At 38.7% G+C, this 19927-nt stretch overlaps 5 protein-coding genes and 1 non-coding gene across 6 annotated transcripts; 3 read left to right on the top strand and 3 right to left on the bottom strand.

Annotated features, from left to right (window-relative positions):
* Positions 1-38: 38 nt before the first annotated feature.
* Positions 39-3594, bottom strand: GAF1 (Polymerase/histidinol phosphatase-like protein). Its single transcript, XM_086254670.1, has 6 exons — positions 3016-3594; positions 2836-2913; positions 2662-2742; positions 2194-2348; positions 884-2106; positions 39-346 (listed from the first exon to the last, which is right to left on the bottom strand). The coding sequence occupies exons 1-6, from the start codon at positions 3427-3429 to the stop codon at positions 225-227; spliced, it is 2073 nt and encodes a 690-aa protein (XP_086110796.1). The 5' UTR covers positions 3430-3594; the 3' UTR covers positions 39-224.
* A 1805-nt stretch (positions 3595-5399) lies between these two features.
* On the top strand, positions 5400-5998 carry LOC147296686 (histone H4). The gene has a single exon (XM_086253834.1). The coding sequence runs from the start codon at positions 5478-5480 to the stop codon at positions 5787-5789; it is 312 nt and encodes a 103-aa protein (XP_086109960.1). The 5' UTR covers positions 5400-5477; the 3' UTR covers positions 5790-5998.
* Positions 5999-6911: 913 nt separating this feature from the next.
* LOC147296685 (histone H4) lies at positions 6912-7479 on the top strand. The gene has a single exon (XM_086246245.1). It carries the CDS (start codon positions 7016-7018, stop codon positions 7325-7327), a length of 312 nt encoding a protein of 103 aa, XP_086102371.1. The 5' UTR covers positions 6912-7015; the 3' UTR covers positions 7328-7479.
* Positions 7480-7675: 196 nt separating this feature from the next.
* Positions 7676-13189, bottom strand: LOC147296684 (calcium-transporting ATPase 4, endoplasmic reticulum-type-like). The gene is made up of 9 exons (XM_086246235.1): positions 13115-13189; positions 11511-12982; positions 11210-11282; positions 10994-11115; positions 10416-10697; positions 9905-10282; positions 9230-9339; positions 8853-9081; positions 7676-8723 (listed from the first exon to the last, which is right to left on the bottom strand). Exons 2-9 carry the CDS (start codon positions 12897-12899, stop codon positions 8139-8141), a joined length of 3168 nt encoding a protein of 1055 aa, XP_086102361.1. The 5' UTR covers positions 12900-12982; positions 13115-13189; the 3' UTR covers positions 7676-8138.
* Positions 13190-14151: 962 nt separating this feature from the next.
* Positions 14152-14225, top strand: TRNAI-AAU (transfer RNA isoleucine (anticodon AAU)). The gene has a single exon. It is a non-coding gene; the product is annotated as a tRNA-Ile (tRNA).
* A 385-nt stretch (positions 14226-14610) lies between these two features.
* On the bottom strand, positions 14611-17853 carry HERK1 (hercules receptor kinase 1). Its single transcript, XM_086238964.1, has one exon. The coding sequence runs from the start codon at positions 17341-17343 to the stop codon at positions 14842-14844; it is 2502 nt and encodes an 833-aa protein (XP_086095090.1). The 5' UTR covers positions 17344-17853; the 3' UTR covers positions 14611-14841.
* Between the last annotated feature and the right edge of the window lie 2074 nt (positions 17854-19927).

Genomic DNA, 19927 nt, shown 5'->3' with positions numbered 1-19927 from the left:
AACAGTTTAAAGGTAAATTTGACAATTCATATCTGGTGATTTATAAAAGAAGCTCTATAGAAGTTTTCAGAAGATCAAAATTGAGAATACAATTTACGGCCATTAAACATGTGTACTAGACAAAATTACGAAACAAAAAAATGCAACACACTTAACTCACCTATTTCACATATGCCGATCAATACATTTATCGATAATATTAATATAGGGAAATCATTGCACAGTTATGGCATCCTAATTTTGCTTTTACTTTTCCGAGCCTTCTTGAAAGATACAGGATGCAGCAATCGCTTGAGAGGAAAAAGAGTCGCTTGATGAGGTCTATTCCTTTTTGCTCTGGATTTCCCTGTACCCAATAGACATGTATAAGCCATGGATGGTTAAGAAAACTTAAAACAGTACTACAAAGATGCTGCTGTAAGACGAGTTGATCACATCCCTGCTTCTCGCCCATGACAAAAGAATCATCAAACAAAGAAACAACTAACAGTGATCCCTTTTCAGCTAAATTCATGCATTGAGCAATGTAAAATTTGTGTTTTCAGTCAGCTACGTACTCCGGAACACATTCTCTGTAGGAAGGGGTGTTACACTGGATCAATAAACTATAAAACATAATAACAAGTGCTGCATGGCCAACCAACCCCAGACCAGGACAGCCTATAGTTATACGGTTCCCAAGCTCATGGGTTAATCATGTATGTATATATTACTACTTTGCAACAGAATGTAATTCTCAGAAGTCAGACTGCATGCATAACAAAGAAACCCATATTAAGACAGATCCCAGATCAGAACAATTAATACCCAAACACAATCAACATCAAAATTAAAAAAAAAAAAAAGTTAGTGCAGAAGACATGCATACTAAAAGAAGTCATACCTGATACAGATTGATCCAAGGCTGGATAGTTCATTTCAGTATCAGCTTCCCCATGTTTTTGCTCTTCCATTTTCACATCTGGTGACCCATGATTTGCAACTGAATAATCATCAATTACTATCATCTCATCGTTAGACTCCAGAACAGGAACCTGATTTGCAAATGTAACTGCATCATCTCCAGACTCCCTAAGTTGTTCCGTTTCTGAAATATTTTTATGCAGTGATGAATTCAAGGCCAAAGATTTTTCTTCTATACTTTTTATATCTACCACTGCAAAAGTTTCATCAATCGGATCACTTTGTGCATCGGAACTTTTAACACTCTTAGCCTCTTCAGTATGAGGAGCAGGAATATCTGTATCCTCATAATTAGTGAAAACTTCAACTTTAGAATCAGCGTTACAGGCGGAATCTAACCCAATGTCTAATGTTTGAAATGTTTGAAATGTTAGATTATCATCAGGTGGCACAAAAATCAATTCATAATTAGTCACACAATTCTGTGATTGCAAATCATGAATTTCTGTTGTAGTCAAGTCCAAATTCACATCTGCTCCATCTGTATTCTTTGCTTCTGCTTCAGTGGTTATTGTAGGAGCGTTAATTCCCGCAACATCAATAAAAGCTTTGGTAGCATCACAAGATGAATGCAACTTCTGAGGATTTTCAAAGTCAAACATCTGTCGCTCCAACAGAGAATCACACAGAGAAGTTTGATCTGGTTGAGGAAAATAAAGCCTATCGGGATGTTCTAGCACTCCATCAGGCACAACTGATTGCTCAATTACCTCAGCAGCAGAAACAATGTTTTTACCAGTATCCATTGATTGGGGCACAACCACTCCATCAGTCGCAACTGATTGCTCAATTAACTCAGGAGCAGAAACAATGTTTTTACCAGTATCCATTGATTGGGACACAACCACATCAGTTCCAGATATCAGATCCTTGACTTGAAATCCAAGTGATGGCATGCTGTCAATAACCGAAGCAAAATCAATGCCTTTGACAGTTTTGGAGACTTTATTACTGGTGGTAGTGAAAGACTTTGCCAAATCATCTAATAGCAAATCACCTTCACCACTAGAGATGGGATCCCATTTAAACAAGTCACTAGACCAAGGTTTGTTCGTGTCAGTTTCTTGACCTGATGATCGCACTTCAACTCTTATGGCTTCCTTGTAAAAGTGCTTTTTTCTCACAGCATTAGATATGAGAATCCTGCAAGACATTGATTAAAAAAAATTGGACGAATTAAACGTCAAATCTCCAAGACGGTGACGGTGAGATTGATGAAAGTTATCATACCTACAATTTCTTGAAATAGCCGCTTTAGCTCGTTCCTTAGAGAGCCCAAGTAATGACATTAAGTTTGCAACATCATATGGCCCTCTAAACTCATTTGCAGTTGGGGAGGCACTTGAGATTATTAGATTCCTTCCTCGAGTCCAATCTACCAGTAACTGAGGAACAGTGCACAGATGATGAGTAGATGTATCTATCAGAAACTAACATATACATAGATATATGTGCATGTGTGTGTATTATAGTCTTTATAGACCTAATACGTTCAAACCATTTCTAATATCTTAGAATCAAAGCATACTCAATCCCCATTCAACTCCAAGAGAAAAGATCTTTCAGCATTCAAACAAACATGACATTCCTTGCCACTTCATTATGAAGCTCCCTTCAAATTCTGAAAATAACTGCAACGTTACATTATCACCCTATGCAACAAATATAAAGTCTGATTGTAAATTCATAAATTCTCACCTTAGCATTGGATATCATTTGCCTTCTTGCTTGAACATCGGCAATGAGACTCGCGTATGTGATCTCAAAATACACACCACGCTGCACATCCAAAAATTATAAATTCTTATCACCTAAATAAAGACTTAAAGAAAAAAGAAGAAAAATAAACAAACAGATTCTCTGGGACCAAACCTCAATGGCAGCTTTAACCAATTGCTGCTTCAAACGAAAAGGTAACTTCTCCGAGAAATCAATCGCAATTATATCAACCTACATAAACCAAAACAAAAATCCAAACTTTCTACCTCCTTTCCGAGAAACCAAACAGAATTAAAAAAAAAAAAAAACAAATGGAGGCAATAAAGCACAAACCTCCAATTTCTCACAGGCCTGATCGAAGGCGGTCTGGTTCATGGGCTTGACAGCGACCAAATCGTAGGATTTCAATACGGGGTTACCGGAATTGAGGGCCTGGGTTTGTGCATTGCTATCGGCGCAGACAGTGAGGCGCGTGTACTGGCGGAAGGGGGAGGCGCGTGGGACGGCGAGGAGGTCGCGGTGGAAGTTGACGGAGGCGAGGAGGTGAGGGGAGTGTTTGAGGAGAGAAGGGAGAGTGAAGAGGGGGATGGAGCAACGGTCGTGATCGGACATCACGCCTTTGATCGTACGGTTGTAGGCGACTCCGGAGTAGCCGAGCTCCAAGGCCTTCGTCACAAGCTTTGCGCGCGTGGATCGATCGGACGGCGAGGGGTTCGTGTACGGAATGTTCAGGTCGAAGAAGCCCATGACCTGAGAAGCAGGAGGGTGAGAAAATTTGACGTTGAGAGGAGATGGATTTGATGGTTAGTTTGTTTTGGAGGGTTTAGGGATTAAGGGTTTAAGCAAAATCTCATGTTCTACAATGGTGACTCTGTTCCACCCCTAGATTGCTCAGTCACCCCCTATCTCTGTTTTTTCACAAATAAAACCCAACGTTTATTTTTTATAAGGCGCAAGGTTTTTTTTTTTTTTATTATTACAAAGGAGGGGGAGGGTTCAAACCGGGTGCCCTGGGAGTTTTTGTCCTCGGCTAACCCCAATTCACAATAAGGCGCAAGGTTTGAAATTAGCCAAAAGGACATTAAGTGTGAGATTAAGAAATCCCACAAGCTAATTTGGGGGAAATGGATGAAAAAGAGAGGAAATGATGATCTGGGGTGATGTGAGACTCAAGTTACTATTAGGGGGGCAACATAAATAATAAGTCTTAGGTAATTTGATTGGTTTAGTTTCTGCTCTACTTAAATTATCTACTTACTAATTAAATTATTTTAATGATTTAATAATTTTTTTTTTATAATATTGGAAGAGATTATAAGTTTTTTATCGTCCTTCTTTGGATTAAAGTATTCGAAAGACAGTATTAAAAGTTAAATAAAAGCTTGAGACCAAATTAGTTAAATAACAATGTCTCAACTTGATTTTTTTTATATATATGTACTCGTTTAAATTGTGTTGTACTATATTATGTTTGAAAAAAATTTACAAACATAATATATACTTTGATGGTTGTTTTATTTCAAGACATTTATTTTAATTCATATTAATGAAACACATACTTTTATTTTGTGTCAATTAAGGACTCTATTTTATCTCAATTTTGACCCGACATTAGATCCATCAAAACTCCACCAAATCTATATTTGATTTAAAACTATGCATGTCCCCTTTACAACCATATAAATATTACTCAAATCAAACATCTACAACTTCAAATAATTGGTCAAAAAATAAAATACCCGAAACTGTCTAATCGGACATATGAAAAAAAAAATTGAAAAATCGCACAGTTTCAGGTACCTTACTTTGGGGCCGATTATCTAGAGTTGTAGAGATCCGATTTAGATGATCTTTATATAGTTATAAAAATGAGATGCATATCTTTAAACTCAATATAATTTTTATGAGTTTGGTAGAGTTTTGATAGGTCCAACATTGGGTCAAAGTTGAGATAAAAACTGAAAAAAAAAAAAAAAAACATGATCCTTAATTTTCATAAAATGAAAATGTGTCTTTCATTAACACAAAACAAAATTAATGTCCTGAAAGAAAATAACCATCAAAGTATGTGTTTTGTTTGTAAATTTTTTTCATTATATTTATACTAGTATGAATCATTATATATCTCTATTATATCCTTTGATAAAATGAAGAAGAAAATTCTATTATGTTTCTGATGGCATTATCCTACACCTCTACCATGGTCCCTTCCATTCAAAACACAAAATAAAAGGAAAAGGATTTGGAATTAAAGATATTTTAACTTTTTAAGAATATTGATGAGTAAGTTTGATAATTTTTTCACGAGTTTGTGAGGACTGGGAAAACTGGGTGGGTGAGGTCAGTAATTGGTGGGTGTATTGAGTTGCATTTGTTTGGACTTAGCAATGGCCAAAGGCAGCGAGTCGAAGGATCATTTGGGCGCTCTGGGCTTCACATTGCATTCTAAAATCCAAACGGCGCCAACGCCCGCCATCTCTTTCAATATGAAAATCAAAACCAAAAGAAACACAAAATAAAGCGCTGAAAAGTAAAAACAACCACCCACTTCATCCACGTCATCGATCCACACACTCTCCAAAGTTCCATCTCCATCGTTAACTCAAATCCATCGACAGTCCAAAACCCTCTACCCAGCTATCACGCGGATCGACCCCTTCTTCCCAAAAATCGACCTCCTGCTATAAGTACTCTCGAAAAATCCAAACGTTCCCATTCATTTGTTCACAGAGCAAACAAATCTCTCAAACTCGCTCTTCAAGCTTTCAGATTCTTGAGATTTTTAGCGGGTCACAATGTCTGGTCGTGGAAAGGGAGGCAAGGGGTTGGGCAAGGGTGGAGCGAAACGGCACCGTAAGGTCCTCCGCGACAACATCCAGGGAATCACAAAGCCGGCGATTCGGCGTTTGGCTCGCAGAGGAGGTGTGAAGCGTATTAGCGGTCTGATCTATGAGGAGACTCGTGGAGTCCTCAAGATCTTCCTCGAAAATGTGATTCGTGATGCTGTGACCTACACAGAGCACGCCAGGAGGAAGACGGTGACGGCCATGGATGTGGTTTACGCGCTCAAGAGGCAGGGTAGGACTCTGTATGGTTTTGGGGGTTAGGGTTTTTAGGGTTCAAAGTCTTGCTGTCAAGAATGAAATTGGGCTCGGGATTGGATATTTGGGATTGGGTTATCAATGGTTTTTACTGTAATTACTCTACTAGTTAGGTCTTTGATTTTGAATGGTTCTGTAGTTGTAATTTGCAATTCCCTCTCTGAATTGTGATTTCAGAAGAAATCAAAGGCAATTTCGGTTTTTGTGACCCGTAATTTTTGCTTTCATTCTGGAATTTATGAATTTATTGCGAAGTGGATGCTATTTTTCTTAAAGTGTGACATATGACTAATTATTTCATTACCAATGAGCTGACCCTGAAATCAAATTAGCTAAATTTTTTTGTGCTAAAAATAGCCTTTTTTTTTTTTTTTTTTTTTTTTCAATATATTGAAATTTTGGTAGTGAAAATCTACTTATTGATGGATTGAAGTGGTAAATTATGATCAAAGTTGCTAAATTATACTTTAAAACGGATTTTCTAGATTGTGGATACCAAATTATGAAGAGTGAAGGCAACTGTGTGGTTCATTGGCCCTAATTGTTGCAACTTGCTACCATCTATGATTTCGGATTTAATTACCAAGATCAAATAGTTAGGTGTCTATGCTTTGTATCAAGTTTCAAAATTCAACTGGGTTTTTAAACAAAAGAAGCAAAAGTAAACCCCAGGGAGAGAGTGGGCCCACAAAATTATGTGGTGAGAAATGAGTATTTTTGTAGTAGCAAAGTTGTATTGTAAAATGCACTACTGTTATATTCAGTAAATCTGAATACAAAAAATAGACTCATGGGATAAGTTTTTAGTTAATTGGGTGGGATTTATGAATTTTCGAGCAATCAAATGTAAACAGCGCCAAACTGCCCGCGTTCTCTTTCACTACGAAAATCAAAACCAAAAGAAACACAAAATAAAGCGCTGAAAAGTAAAAATGAACCCCTCACTCATCCACGTCATCGATCCGTACCCACTCCAAAATTCCATCTCCCCCGTTAACTGAAATTCATCGACGGCCCACAACCCTCTATTTTTTATCCACACGGATCGACTTCTACTTCCCAAATGCCCACCCTCCTATAAATACCCTCAATATCCGAACACTTCCCGTTCAAACTATTCACAAAGCAAACAGTCTGACTCCTTCCAAGTGTACAATTTTGGCGCTCGTCTTTCCTCTCTGACTTGATTTTGATTTCTGCGTTCAGATTTTTGAGATTTCAGTCGGGTCAAAATGTCGGGTCGTGGTAAGGGAGGCAAGGGATTGGGTAAGGGAGGAGCAAAACGGCACCGTAAGGTCCTCCGCGATAACATTCAGGGAATCACAAAGCCGGCGATTCGGCGTTTGGCTCGCAGAGGTGGTGTGAAGCGTATAAGCGGTCTGATCTACGAGGAGACTCGTGGAGTCCTCAAGATCTTCCTGGAGAATGTGATTCGTGATGCTGTGACCTATACGGAGCACGCCAGGAGGAAGACTGTGACGGCCATGGACGTGGTTTACGCGCTCAAGAGGCAGGGTAGGACTCTGTATGGTTTTGGGGGTTAGGGTTTTTTGGGATCAAAGTCTTGCTGTCAAGAATGGAATGGGGATGGGGATTCGAAATTTGGGGCTGTTAGGTTATTGATGCTTCCTACTGTAATTACTCGACTAGTTATGTTGTGGTTTTTTAAATCTTAGTTGTGATTTGCAATTCCATCTCTGATTTGTGATTTAGAAGTAATTAAAGGCATATTCACTTTTGTGACCAGCAATTTTTGGTCCTGAATTTGGACTCTATGAATTAGCACCACAACTAAGTGTTATTGCAAATTGTTATACCAGTAATTATGCCATTCGCAAAGTGATGAAATCAAAATAGCTAAAATTTAACTTATTGAAAAATAGCTTATTTTTTATCATGAAAATCTATTTTAGTTATAAATGTTCCTATTTTGGGTCCAAGTGTTAAATTTGGATTAAAGATGCATTTTGTTAAATGGCTGTTCTGAATTAAATTTTAAATTTAATTGTGTGGTGAAAGCTCAGTATGGTTGCAAGGTTTTTTCCAGAGTGTGTTGCAAGTTGCAATTATCTTTTGATTTTACGTTTAAATACGAAGATGAAATAGTTAGATGCCTATGCTTAGTATAATGCCTTCGCAAGTTTTAAAATTCATCTGGGTTTTAGACTCTGAACTTTTTGAAGTAGCACAGAATTGCAGAAGTAAAATCCAGGGAGAGAGAATGACCACAAAAATAATGTGGTGAGAATTGACTCTATTTTTGGGTTAGCAAAGTTGTATTGTGAAATGCACTACTGGTCTATTCAATAAATCTGAAGCTCTGAATATTGGTTCTCCAATTACTGATCTTGGTGCTCACTCTGCTTTGCGCTTAGTTACCTCTACAGTAGTAGACTCTGGCAACCTAGACGTACATCTTCCCACAAACTTGAGAACCTCATCGATTAGGATCACCGGAAAAGCAACAGCCAACACCAAGAGCCATTCATTCAGGCTGAGAGGGATGATGCCAAATACTTGAGCAAGGAATGGCACGTAGAGGATCAAAAAGTGCAGACCGAAGGAGACGGACATGGCTAGAAGGAGCCACGGGTTAACCCAGGGGGGCATTGTCAAGAGGCTACCATCCTCAGATAAAGCATTGAGGGAATTGAACATCTCAATGGCAACCAAGACAGAAAGGGAGAGAGTTGAGGCTTTGATTTTGCCAGTGCGGAAATATTCACATGGGTTTGTGTCGAAGTTGAACACCTGATCACCAGCTGTGAAGGGCGATGCTGAAAACCCCTCCCAGGAAGAGCACTCGCCCCAGTTTGCAAGTTGAGAGTAGGTGACAAGACTATGACCATCTTTGCTCAGGTCAATGCCCAAAAATGAGGAATGAGTGTACCAGATAATGAATACCCCAACTGTTGCTATCCCAACGTAGAGCCCTATCACCTGCAACAGGTCAAAAAGAATGTAGAGCTGTCTGATGAGAAACTAGAGTAGATTTCACGATGAATTTCCTTGAATCTATATTAGCACAAACTATTACTAAGTCATCTGAAATATATGTTGTTCTTGTACCAGATAACGGAATAAAATCCAAGCAGTGATCAGTGAGTCATTGCTTCTTCTGGGGGGCTTCTCCATTATATCTTTATCTGGAGGATTGAATCCCAAAGCTGTCGCTGGGGGTCCATCGGTAACCAGGTTGACCCAGAGAAGCTGAACCGGGATCATGCCTTCTGGAATACCCAAGGCAGCTGTCAGAAAAATGGATGCAACTTCGCCAATATTCGAGGAAATCATGTACCTGCAGTTGAGGCAGGGGGTTAAAGATGACAGCAGAAATTCCAATTTCTGAGAATCAAAGAAACAAGTATTAAATGCAAGTTTAAAATAAGATTTGACAGCAAGGTATACATTTAGATGAACATGCTTTAGAGGGAGAGGAATCAGACCTGATAAAAGCCTTCATGTTGTTGTAAATAGATCTGCCTTCCCCGACAGCAGCAACTATAGTGCTAAAGTTGTCGTCTGCTAATACCATATCAGAGGCTTCCTTTGCAACCTGGAACAAGTGGACCAGGAATGATGAGAAAATAAATGAGTACATGAATTGTGAGTATTCTTGGACAAAACAATGAAATTAGAAAGACCTTATAAGAATTAAGAAGCATATTAGGACACAAGATGTAGACGAGTCAACAAAAATGGTTTTTGATGAAGGGCTATGACCTTGACTTCACAAGTATGCATTCTTTCTGTTGAAGGGTATCAGGTGAATGTAACTATGTTGAGAAGGCAGAAAACAATTTTGATATGTAATCAGGAATTATAAACACATTTAATATTATAAGTATACATATAATTTTGTAAGCATTCTGCATGCTCTATCCAGAATGCTGTCTAATAGCATACTCATGCACTAGCAACAAGTAAATCAACTAATGAAAAAGCTATTGAATAAGTCTTGCTTAATCATCAGTTCATCATGAGCACCATACAATGCATGTGCAGACACAAACTGCATGGACTGGGTTCCTTCATGATCATGGAAATATTCAACAAATTGGATTAAAGGAAAACACAAAAGAAAAAGAAATAAAAATAAAGAGGTAACATCATTAATATACCTCTGTCCCAGAGATGCCCATTGCAACCCCAATGTCAGCCAACTTTAAGGCAGGTGCATCATTCACTCCATCACCAGTCATTGCAACCACTTCACCATCTTCCTTCAGCAGCCTCACTATCTCTTGTTTATGCCTTGGCTCAGCCCTAGAGAACAAAAGGCCTCCACTTTGTCTTAAATGACTTTTTTGATCATGGTGATCCATGAATTCTTTTCCTGTTAAGCTTTTTGAACTAATATTTTCAGAAGGTCCAAATACACCTATTTCACGGCAAATAGCTTCAGCTGTATTCTTGTTGTCTCCTGTAATAACCATAACACGGATTCCAGCAGCTCTGCAATCCTCAATCGCTTGACGGACCTCCTTTCGCGGTGGATCCTTAAAACAATTTACAATTAAGTGAACAAGTGTGTCAGAACCTTTAAAAATTTTACTAGCAAAATTATATGGAAAGGGAACAACACAAACTTTACAGATTTGCCAGACAAGACTAAAGACGGAGGACACTCACCCTTAGCCCGACCATGCCAGCAAAAACAAGTTTACTCTCAATTGAAGAATAATTGGAAGGATTAAGTAGAAGCTGATGAGCTGGATGGTCTTCATCGCCATTATACGTTGTGAACTCTGGCGGATCCTCCTTGTATGCAAAACCCAAACAACGCAATGCATTAGTTGACATTTCATGGAGGCTGTCTAAGATAAAATCCCTTAAACTTTGGTCCAATTCTACAGTGGAGCCATCAAGTAGCTGAATGAATGAGCTCCGTTCCAATACATTTTCAACCGCACCCTGCAGAGGTGTATAAAGTCAAGTAGGATTTAGTCATAAATATTTCATAAAAACAATGCGAATTGACCGAGATACTCAATGTCACTGAGAAGTAACGCATGCCAAATCTTGAACAAGGAATTTGATAGTTCTAGATTGGGAAGGCATAAACATGAAATGCAGAAAAAAAAAAAATATATATATATATATATATATATGAACACATAAAATGCCAAATTTAATTTTAATGGGAAGACAGTTTATCTAGGTGAATAAAGAACACATATAGCATGTGAGTTTATCATCAGGAAATGTACCTTGACCAAAAGTGAGTTTCTTCCTGAGCCAGGATTCACAACGACACCCATGGATTTGCGGTCACGGTCAAACTCAAGTGTTGCAATTCGACGATGCAATTCTTTCCAAAGTTGACAACAACCTTCAATGTAATAATGATACAAGAAAAATAAGAAAACCTTTAGGCCCAAGCAAAAATCACGAAACAATAAATGATTTAAGAATCAGTTACATACGTAGTGGATCTCCAGAACGTGAAGATGAACAAGAATTTAATGCTTCAGGAAGTCCCATCTTCTCAACCAGAACCTGGACCAAACCAGAAAGTTCATTAACAACTAAATAGAGAGACTGGTTGTTCTGCACCTCAAATATGACTACTAAAAGAACACAGCTGGGGAACAAAACAACACACATGTTTTGATAAAAGTGTTGTGGTATTTCTCTCATTTCTTGTAATCCAAGCAAACAACAGCAGTCCAAATTTCAGAATAAATAAAAAGCAGAAAACACTTAAGAATAGGATAGCCATTTTACCTTCAGAGCTGCCTCGGTGGGCATTCCACTGGCAACATAATGAGTCCCAGATAATTCAACACCAGCATCATTACACACAGCGGCGATCTTTGCAATCATTTGAACATTAGCATCCATATAACCTGCCGGCGGCCAGTCCTGTAATTTCCCATCAAAAGGGTTGTATGTAGTTCCTTCCACATCGAATGCTCGAAGGCTACCAGGCCGAGTACCAATGGCCACAAGCCTTGCCACAGCCATCTGATTGGTAGTCAAGGTACCAGTTTTATCAGAACAAATCACAGTGGTACAACCAAGAGTCTCAACACTGGGCAACTTTCTAACAAGTGCATTCTTCTGAGCCATCTTTCTTGTGCCAAGCGCCAAACAGGTGGTGATCACCGCGGGCAAGCCCTCTGGAATGGCCGCCACAGCCAATGCCACTGCAATCTTAAAGTAATAAGTACACTTCTCGAACGAGAACTGAAAATTCGTGGGCCGCCCATCAACCATCTCCCAACTGAGAAAGTACTTGACATTGATCAGCCAAACAATCCCACAAATCACTCCGATAATGGCAGTCAAAACCTCCCCAAACTCATTCAACTTCTTCTTCAACGGGGTTTCATCCTCGCTCTGCGTAGCCTCATGAATCTGAGAATGCACTTTCCCTATCTCCGTCTTCATCCCAGTCTGACTAACCAAACAGATGCAATTCCCATTCACTACCGTCGTTCCCGCGAAAACTATACACTTCTTCCCTTGAATGTCTGAATTCTCCGCCACAGCTTTCGCAGTCTTGCTCACTGCCTCGCTCTCTCCGGTCAGCGAACCCTGCTCGACCCGAAACGTCGAGCTCACAAGGCTCAAAACCCTCATATCGGCCGGCACCTTATCACCAACTCTCAGCTCCACAATATCGCCGGGAACGAGCTCTTTCGCCGCCAAATTCGTCATCCTCTTGCCGTCCCTTATCACCGTCGCGTGCTCCGATTGAATCTCCTTCAACGCCTCCAACGCCTCCTCGGCATTGCTCTCCTGCCAAATCCCCACGATCGCGTTCACGATCAGAATCAAGAAGATCACCAGCGGCTCCACGAACGCCGTGATCTCCTTCTCGCCGCCTTCTTCGCCGTCGTACCACGCAAGCACGAAGGAGATAACCGCCGCGGCCAACAGAATTCTGACCAGCGTGTCGCTCAGCTGATCCAACAACAGCTTCAGCATCGACTGGCCCTCGTGCTTCTCCAGTTCGTTCCATCCGTACACCTTTCGGCGTTTTTCGACTTCCTCCTCGGAAAGTCCCGATTCGCGCTTCACCTGGAATTCGTCTTCGCATTCCTCCACGTCCTTCGACCACGCCGGAAACGTCTCTGTTCTTGTAACCGGAGAATTCTCATCTTTTCCCATTGAATCCAATAATTGAACGCAAAACAATCCAACTGTTTCAGTCTTCTTACGGTTTCATTACCTGCATTAGCCTTCGTGTTCGGCTGTTTGGTCACTCAGAAAATGATCAGAGAAAAACAGAGATAGCAAAACAGAGTAACAAAAAAAGCAAATTCAGAGAATAACTAGGAACTGAAAATTTGGATGATCAAAGCAGAAGAGGGAAGAGGTGGAACCTCAGTTCTCAGCGCGGAGCAGGTGATCAGATTTTCTCTGTTTCTCAACTCTCTCTCCGAGTCTCGACTCTGAACCCCAAGTCAGTTAGGAGCGGAAGAGCGATTCAAGTGGTGATAGAGAGAGAGTGTGTGTGTTAGGGTAGTTGTCGAAGTAAACGGTTACAAATGCACAGCCAATGACGTCGCTCCACGTAACCAGAATGATGTGATCACTCCTCACGTGTGTTTGCTTTCCTCGATTTCTTAATGGGGATTCTGCACATTTGGATTCGGATTTCGGAGTTTGTTTTGTTGTGGTTTCCTTGGACGGACTACGGACCATACTTCTGGGGTAAGTAATTTTGGATTACAGAAAAATTAATCTAAAATAAGTTCTATACATTCATGCGATATAAATGATGATGATCCAGTAATAAATGAGATGAACTTCAAGTGTTAAAATCTTATTAGTTTGTTGTGTGACGTTAAGGTTAACATAATAGTTCCTTGCACATGCACGTCAAATTGTACTTGTAGACAATCAATTGGTCACTTTGTGGCTGATTGATCAGGTAGTGTAAATGGTTTTTAAGTCTTTAGCCAAACTGACCCTTGGCAATGTAGCATGGTACGTAGGTTAGAGTTTGGTTTATGAATTCAAGAACCCATGATCATTCACACAAGTTTAACAACCTATCATTATCACCTCATATATAACGTTTATTCACTTTTTTTTTTTTGGCCAAAACCTTTATTCACTTTGAATATTTGGTTTGATAGTTGCCCAATTTAATTTTTATATAACCTTTAGACTTGTGACATCAACCTCTATCCAAGAGAATATTTTAGTTATTATATTTTATTTCAGTCCAAAGTTTTTTTGTTTTTTTTGGTCTGAAGTCCAAAGTTATTAAATCTTATGAAGATAATAAGTAACAAGTCCCGAATCTCAATATTTACGGGAAATGGAAAGAAATTAGTTTATGAAAAATATTGACAAAAAGGGTAATAGTACAATATAAATTAAATTAAGATTTTGTAGTGCCCAAACATCAATTGGCCTATTAGCTCAGTTGGTTAGAGCGTCGTGCTAATAACGCGAAGGTCGCAGGTTCGAGACCTGCATGGGCCAATTTTTGCTTGTTTTGCTAGTTTTAATTTCAACACATTATCCACTGCCATAAAACTTCTAACTATTTTTGCTTCCTGAAGCCTTACTCAGGTCATTAATTAACTTCAATATTGGGCTAAAGCCAAAAGCCCATTTACAGATTACTTAATGCGAGTCATGTCTTTCAAAGCTGAGTACCTCATGAAAGTAAGATGGTTACTTTACAGAGAGTGTGTACATGCAATTTTCTTTTCCTTTCTCCATTGATTAGACAAATATTGTGTGAAAATCACTCACATTAAAATACCTGAATAAAGAGGAAATGAAACTTTACCAGGTTTTCATAGACAAGACGTCTACACCTTCCTCTCACAATCATCCCATCATGTGAACAAGTGATTCATAGTTGTAATAATGGAACAATCCCACACTAAAATTTTTGCTTCATCAATATTAATAAGAAATAAACAAGTTACATAAAATCCTTATGAATTGGCTAAAACACACTCAAACCACCACCCCTTCTGTACAAAAGGAGAGAACTCAGAATTCTTCATGAAGTTTAATCAGCGAACCCCACAAAAGAAGTATTATCAGAAGAGAAGCTAAACTCATAGCATAACCTATCTCAGAACAGTCACCGACCCTCGGACTTTACCAGCTGGGAGAATACTCTACTCATAGAAACGCCTGAAAGATCATCCACACTTGAGACTTCAAACTGTGCAACAGAATCATTTGTATCGACGTTGTTGAAATTGTTGACTTGCGGAGATAGCTCACCAATCATGTTGGTACTATTTTCTTCAGCATCACCTTGAATCACTGCTTCTTGAAGTTGAAGGGCATACTCTAGATTCCACAAGACATCTCCCATGGAGGGCCTGTCAACACCATAGTCAGCCAGGCATTTCTCGGCGGTTTCTCCAAATTTCCTAAGAGAATCTGGTCTAATTTTTCCTGCAAGGGTAGAATCTATGATTTGCTCCAACTGCCCTTTCTTCTGCCATTTCATTGCCCATTCAGCCAAGTTCACCATTTCCCTTGGAAGGGATGGATCTATAACCGGTCTTGCACAAAGAACCTCAAACAAAACCACCCCAAATGAATACACATCTGATTTCTCTGTCAGTTGTTGCCTTCTAAAATATTCAGGATCAAGGTATCCAAAACTCCCTTTTACTGCCGTACTCACATGGGTTTGATCAATCTCCGGACCTGTCTTGGAAAGCCCAAAATCAGCAACCTTGGCCATGAGGTTCTCATCAAGCAAGATATTTGCAGACTTCACATCACGATGAATAACTGCTTTTGCATAGCCAGTGTGAAGGTAGTGAAGTCCTCTAGCTGATCCAATGCATATTTCAAGCCTTTCCTTCCAACTTAAGCTGGGTAGACCTGAGCCATAGAGGTGACTCTTTAGGGTTCCGTTCTCCATATATTCATATATCAGAATCATCTCATTCTTGTCATCACAATACCCAATCAATGAGACAAGATGGCGGTGACGGAATTGAGAAAGCATTTCAATTTCAGTCCTGAACTCTGCAAGTCCCTGTTGAGATCGTGGATTTCCCCTCTTGACAGCCACCTTAGTTCCGTCATTGAACTCTCCTTTGTATACCTTCCCAAAACCACCAATTCCAATAACCCAACTCTCATCAAAGTTGTTCGTAGCCTCTTGAACTACCCCAAAAGGAAAGCGATACCCAAGGGTGGAAGCAGTACTAGCAGTTGTTCCATATGAGTATTTACTTCCCATGGTGTGAGAATTGCCTCCATTCATGGAGAAAGGAATCCATGTCTTAGAATGGCCTTGGACTGCCAGTCTTTTCCTTCTTCTGCACAGAACAAAGAGAAACCCAACCAATACCAGTGCAACAAATGACCCAATGCTGGCACCTACTATTACTCCAACATTATTTTGTGAACTTGAACCTGAAGGAATAATCACAGAGTTTGCTCCACTGAGGCTGCCCGCTGCATTGTTCATTTTCATAATCTCAAGCCCATTTAGAATGGCATTAGGATACACATTATTTAAAGTGGAAGGGCCAATACTAATACGAAGCTTATTGCTGACAGCAGACGTTCTAACATAATCCATATAATACGCCGCAGCAATCTCATTTACTGAAATAGTACTCAGATCGAGATCTGGAGCAACATTCCAAGAGTCCACATATACATTGAAGTAAAGCTGATTAAGAGCTTTACTTACTACATCACAAAAGTGAAACCGAACAAGGTATTGAAATCCTGGATCCACATTGAACTCCCAGGTCACATTGAAGTTGCTGTCGGGATTATTCGCTGAGTTCATCTCAGTGAGGGTACCATAGACAGTTTGTGGAGCAATATCTGGGGTTGCCAAACCTGCAACATACTTAACGGCTCCAATATTTGAGATATCTTTGGCAAGGTTCCCGCTTAGTAGAAAACTTTGATCAGGAACCCAAGTTCGCCACAGGGTATCATTCTCAAAGGACACCATTGGTCCACCCATATTCACCCTCCAAACTGTCTCTAAAGCCTTAGTCATCAAACCCTGAAATTTTCCTGGACTTGTGTTGGCATCATCAGTAATGAGCTCGTCCGGGACTGAAACAACTTCTATGGCATTTACGAACGCAAATGAATTGGCTGAAGGGGTGAAGGTGATAACAAGGGTATCTGAAGTCACATTTACTGAAAATTCTTTAAAAGAAGTGTTTTGAACACTGAAATCACTGAGGAGGACATGGTTTTGGGTGGAAACAGAGAAACTCGCCTTGCTCAAATCGTAACTACCAAAAACAAATGGATAGAAATAAAGGCGGATCCAGTGTCTACCACTCCCGCGTATGGGAAAGGTGTACTTTGAGGATTCAGTAAAGATTCTTGCTGTTTGATACAGCGGCGAATCATCAAAGGAAGTGATTGATTTCAAAGAAGTATTGACAAGAACATCTTTTGGGGTTGAAAGGAATTTTGAAGCCAAGTTATCTGCTAGATAGACACGGTTACCCACTGAAGTATTGGTGAATGATCCACAGTCTATAAGGTAATTGTCTAAAGGAGTAAATCCACTACATAAGCATACCCAACACACGATTGACAAAACCCAGATGAACAGATCAAATTTTCTATAACCCATCATCAAAAAGTTGGGAAATTTATAGAGGAACTAAGAGATTGGGTTTCTTTGAGCTTATTTGGGAATAAAAATCTGGGTTCTCAAACACCAAAAAAAGCAATACAGGAATTTCTACTAATCCATCAAATCACAAACAGAATTTAAATGGAAACACGGGAAGACAATTGACTGAGGAAGTGAAAAGATGTCACCTTCAAGATCAAGTGAGCTCCAATTGAGAGAGACCGATGTGTAATCCCTGGGCACAAGGCAAAGCAAATCTGATGCACCTTTTTAGAGTCCAAGAAAAGATTTTTCTTTTATTGTGCAAAATTGGAAATGAGAGGAAGACAGTGCACAAATCTTGCAAAGCGCAAGCTGGTTCGAACTAGATGACAACCTCAGATGGACACTGACGGGTTCAAAGATTTTTTATTTGTGCATTAAACTAACAAAAACAATAACGAAGAGAAACGGAGTCAAAGGAGTTGCAGCATGAGTGAGAAAACAAAAAGAAAAAAACCGGCAGTTTCAGAGGGTTGGCCTTGCTTTGGTAAAGTGAAGAAATTACATAAATAAAGGGACCAGTGGGAAAATGAAGAAAATTTATGAAGAGGGTTTTTTTAGGGTATGACGTATGAGTTATCACTCATGAGTAACAGACAAAATTTTCTTTTGTCGTGACTCGTGAGTAACAGACAGATATTTACTCACAAGTCACAACTAGTGAAGTGATGACCGTCTCTTTTAGAAACAAATAAAATAAAATTAATAAGCAGGTAAAAAGTAGAGATACCTCTTAAACATCAAACTCAACACTAAAGGTTGACAACAACTCTCCCTTACTGTCATTCCACCATGTCACCACTCACCAGTCGTGTTTCAGTTAAAATATAGTTTTTTCTTGTAAAATAATAATTAAGACTAATACCACTACACTAATTCCAGAAAAATGTACAGGGATATATTCCTTTTTATGAGTGTGAATTTCGTTAACATTCAAACAAAATATTATCATATTAATTGGTACCATAATTTTACAAATATGTGAGAGCTTGAACTTAAACTTCACATTTTACCACTTGGGGATGTCTTTCACCTTTTGAAGGTAATTAAGCTTGTACAAAGAAAGAGAGACTATAAAAAGAAGATTAATCAAAGAGGTGTGGGGGCAGTTGGTAATTAAGTAGGCCTTAGAATATTATTTAGCCACCAGGCTCCAGCAGTGGCAGACTGGCAGTACTTGCTTCGGTTGGCAAATGCCAAATGGAAACCTACTGTAATACTTCATTAATCCCACAAGAAAGTGCGTCACACACAGCTATAGTATTCAAACGTGTTCTAGCTGTCTAGCGCACACAAAAACAAAAAAAAAACAAAACCAAAGCATATGGCGTGTGGAGTCTATGTGGACGCGGCAATAATAACTGTAAGAGACTTAGACACATAACTATTATTTTTCGTAGAAAAGTATTATTTAACAAACAAAAACAAAAAGAGACTTAGACACATAACACTTTGACCAAAAAAAAAAAAAAAGACACATAACAATATATGATTATATGTAAGTATGACAAAAAATAAAAGCATGTGTCTTTTCCAATTTTTATATTTCCAAAAGCTTAAATTATAAAAAAATAATTTAAAATCTCGTTTGATGCGTATGATTGAATTAGATAGATTAAATAGCTAGGGTTAATGTATATTTAAGGAATAAAATTCTAATTTGAAATAAAAATATAAAAAAAAGATAAATTAGTTATAAGAGAAAACTTATCTCTTTCAATCCCCATAAAAATGGTGAGATGAGTGGGAATAAGTTTCACTTCATGGCTAATACATCTTCTTAATTCAAGTTCGAAGACATCATTTATATTCTTCATTTAATACACATGAATATAGTCATTTAACATATCTAATATAGTTATAAATGTATATCAAACTAGTTACCGCTCTTTTCTTGTGCAATACGTCTTTTTTTTTTTTGTCATTGAATGCTACATTTCATTAATAGAAAACGCTGTATAGACAAATAAAAAAAAATCTCAAAATGACAACAAAACATCGCAAACATAAAACAATCAAAACAACATCACCAAAAGTAAACTAGCCCCAAATTAAACAACCCTAATCCTTTAGTAATGCATCAACAAAAAGGACACCAATTAGGGAAGATGGAGGATTGAGAACCCAACTAGAAAGAGAAATATAAAATGTGTAATTAGATTTAGAATGAGAGAATCGAACGTTTGAGTATGCCAAGACATGAGGAAGAGAAATATAAAATAATTTTAAAAAGGAAAGGAAAGAGGAGAAGGGATTTGAGAGGGGTATGTGCTCCCTCCATCCCGACCAAACATATATGCATAGTATTAAAATTACCATTTTACACCTCGAAATGATTGTAGATCGGACTTGAAAAACTTCTTCAAACTATCAAACCATACATCAATTTAATGCGTTTCTTATTACTTAACCAAATTTATGTTAATGTGAATGCATTCACAAAATTTAGTTTCCAAGTTCATGCACCTACATCAATTCTTTTGCCAACTGTCTTCATAAGCCAATGATTATGAAGAAAGAATATCAACGCCCCCTTTGATCG

Source organism: Dryas octopetala, chromosome 1, assembly GCF_963921425.1.
Source record: "Dryas octopetala chromosome 1, drDryOcto1.1, whole genome shotgun sequence".
In the NCBI taxonomy this organism is placed as follows: domain Eukaryota; kingdom Viridiplantae; phylum Streptophyta; class Magnoliopsida; order Rosales; family Rosaceae; genus Dryas; species Dryas octopetala.
Note: the sequence above shows the minus strand (reverse complement) of the source record. Positions and strands in the feature narration are given on the sequence as shown.